At 39.1% G+C, this 2,598-nt stretch overlaps 1 protein-coding gene across 1 annotated transcript; it reads right to left on the bottom strand. All coding sequences in view use genetic code 11, as the record gives it.

Annotated features, from left to right (window-relative positions):
- Positions 1–1,404: 1,404 nt before the first annotated feature.
- EGR_11115 (hypothetical protein) lies at positions 1,405–1,620 on the bottom strand (the record flags this gene model as incomplete). Its single annotated transcript, XM_024500362.1, has 2 exons — positions 1,405–1,485; positions 1,570–1,620. The coding sequence occupies 2 exons, from the start codon at positions 1,618–1,620 to the stop codon at positions 1,405–1,407; spliced, it is 132 nt and encodes a 43-aa protein (XP_024345224.1).
- Between the last annotated feature and the right edge of the window lie 978 nt (positions 1,621–2,598).

Genomic DNA, 2,598 nt, shown 5'->3' with positions numbered 1-2,598 from the left:
ACAGCAGTGGTTGCTAAAAAACTTGCTGATTTTAAACTACGCAGGTCTGTGTTGACAGATGGCCGGAAAAGTTTGATTATCTAAGGCAGAGTAAAGCCCATCACAGCGTCGCAAGGGACAAAATAGTCCTTCTGTTTTGCCTAAATCAGCATCATTAGTTTGCCATATGTAACATAACGTCTAAGGTTTTCTGTTGAGTGTTTCTTTGACATATTTGATCCTTAGTATTGATGCCTATGTATGAAGGAAAAAGTTCTTTCGAACCGCCATCGAATTATATGAAAGTCGCCTAAACACACTGGTGCATATCAACCGCAATCACGACTGCTAGAAATTTAAAATGTCAGTAGACAGTATCAGTAGACACGCCCATTATGCTCTAGGAGTCATTGTGACCGACCTAAATCACTTCCTCAAAGGGTACCATATTCTCAAGTGTGGGAAAAGACCAAATTGGAGGGCCTATATTTTCGTGCCGGATGCCACTCAAGAGGGCAGACAACCCAATCCTGCAGCATATGTAGGTCAATTAGATATTTAAATGGCTTCTGAAGACGGCAAATTACAAAAATAAACGTTACTATAGTCTCAAGCCGTCAAAGGTGCTCTCAAATGATCTACTCATCGCGCTCCTCCAAATGTCACAGCTCAGCTGAAATCATGTCATTTAAATTTATCCAGCGGTATAAGTCGCTCAAAGGATAGCTGATCCAGCTGTGCTGAGCATTCTTGACATTGTTTCGTTGTCCTGCATTCTTAGCATGGAAGCTTTTCTTGACATCTAATATTTTCAGTACCGGCTGGAGTATTGGCTCCATTACAAAGAGCAGCTGATTGCACGTCGTCAGTCCTTCATTTTAGGCGTCCAATTTGCACTTTAAGTTCTGATTTGTGCCCTCATCTGTTACAACATGAAAAACGACCCACAACAGTAACTTTTTAGAATGATGTCGCATAATTTGGCAGTTTTCAGAGTAGCAGAGGTGAATTCTTCTTATTGATTGCAACAACGAAGCGGGAGGCAAGATTCTTTTCCATAAGTAAGGAAATTAGGTCTTTAAAAGGAATAACTTTTCGTCTTGCCTCCAGAACAGCTATATTGGTTACAACATTGACGACCTGTTTTTGGAGCGATTAGAGTTACCTAGAGAAAAGAAAAACTTGCATATTCTAAAACACAATTGAGGTTTTAAGGCAATAATCTACATTTCCGAAAACATGGGTAAGATGGTTTTTGCCACTCTACAAGAAGATAAATAGAAAGCGCACCAAAATGGGTTTGTCCCCACAACAAAGCTGGAATTTATTTCTTATTTTATCAGGAATTGCGCACATTTGGCCATTCTCATCTTTCATCGAAGCCAGCATCTTCTTGTCAAGTGAACTAGAGGGATGGAGGCTCCATTACGTGGTGTGCAAGAAGCGCGGCTTCGCATTCAACCGCCCCGCTAACAAATGATTCACATTTTCGAATTCCGTGAAGCGCTAGGGAGCAAAATAAAGTGTAATGAATTATATTGCGTCATGGCTGGATCATCGGACAAGTTCTTCTGTTGCATTTTTTTGTACTTGTAGCAGAAAGACTAAGTTTGGTGGCTTTTCGTCCTGTCCAGCAGGCATATTCTTGGCCACAAAGCAAAAACTGGTAGCCAGTAAGAGCAGTCTTTTCTAGTAACAGTAAGAAAACACTGATTATCCCCAGGGCCAGCTAAAAACAAAAAGCAACATTTAGGCAAAAAACGCACTCTGCATCAGTGTTTGATTAAATCGGTCATATCTGACCAGCCAAACGCAAACTTTACAGAAACTTCAAATCATGCCAGCCCCACTGATCCATAGCCAAACCTTCACGTTCATCTCTATTTGACACCTACATGTAGATAGTAAAACAAAATCGTTTATAATAATACGGACTACTCACCGTGTTGACTGACAGCACTCACACAGCCCACCTATTTTTATAAAACAAAAAATTCATCTGCAGGTTATTCGACACATATGAAAAAGCACTTAGTAATTTGTCACCAAATACGCCTTTATTCTCAAAGTTTTAAATTATTTATCTCGGGTGTAGCTTACAAGATATGTATGTTGTAAGGTAGTAAAACTGTTTTTAGAGAACTAGTACTATTCCCCTTTTATCGCATATTGGTTTTATTTTTGCAAGAAGCTGTAATTCAATAACTACGTTGCTAGATCTTTTAAACTGTATTATTTATAAGCTATCATCGAATCCTGCTGTACTTAATCTACAATTGAGTTGTCTCCCCAAGTTTTACGTAAACAAGGAGCAACTGTATTGAGTGTATTATTGTAAATACAATTCTTACATAGTAAGCCTTCTCTGAAAACGCAATAATCGAAAGCAGTGTGGAAAAGCATAAATTGCGCGTGTGTATGAGCCGAAGTTTATTCCACAAAGCCTAGACGATAAAGGGGTCGCCTACTTAAGCGTGCTGATGACCAAACCGTCAAATCACCTCGACATAATATTGGCAGCCATAATGTAGGTATGAGAACCTCTTAGGAATGGTTTTTGTCGAGTATATTCACTTATCTATGTATAAGGCAGTTATTTTTAATTTGGCGCATTAAATC

This window comes from Echinococcus granulosus, assembly GCF_000524195.1.
Source record: "Echinococcus granulosus chromosome Unknown EG_S00390, whole genome shotgun sequence".
Classification (NCBI taxonomy): Eukaryota; Metazoa; Platyhelminthes; class Cestoda; order Cyclophyllidea; family Taeniidae; genus Echinococcus; species Echinococcus granulosus.
The sequence above is the reverse complement of the archived record's forward strand: the minus strand, read 5'-3'. Positions and strand labels throughout refer to the sequence as shown.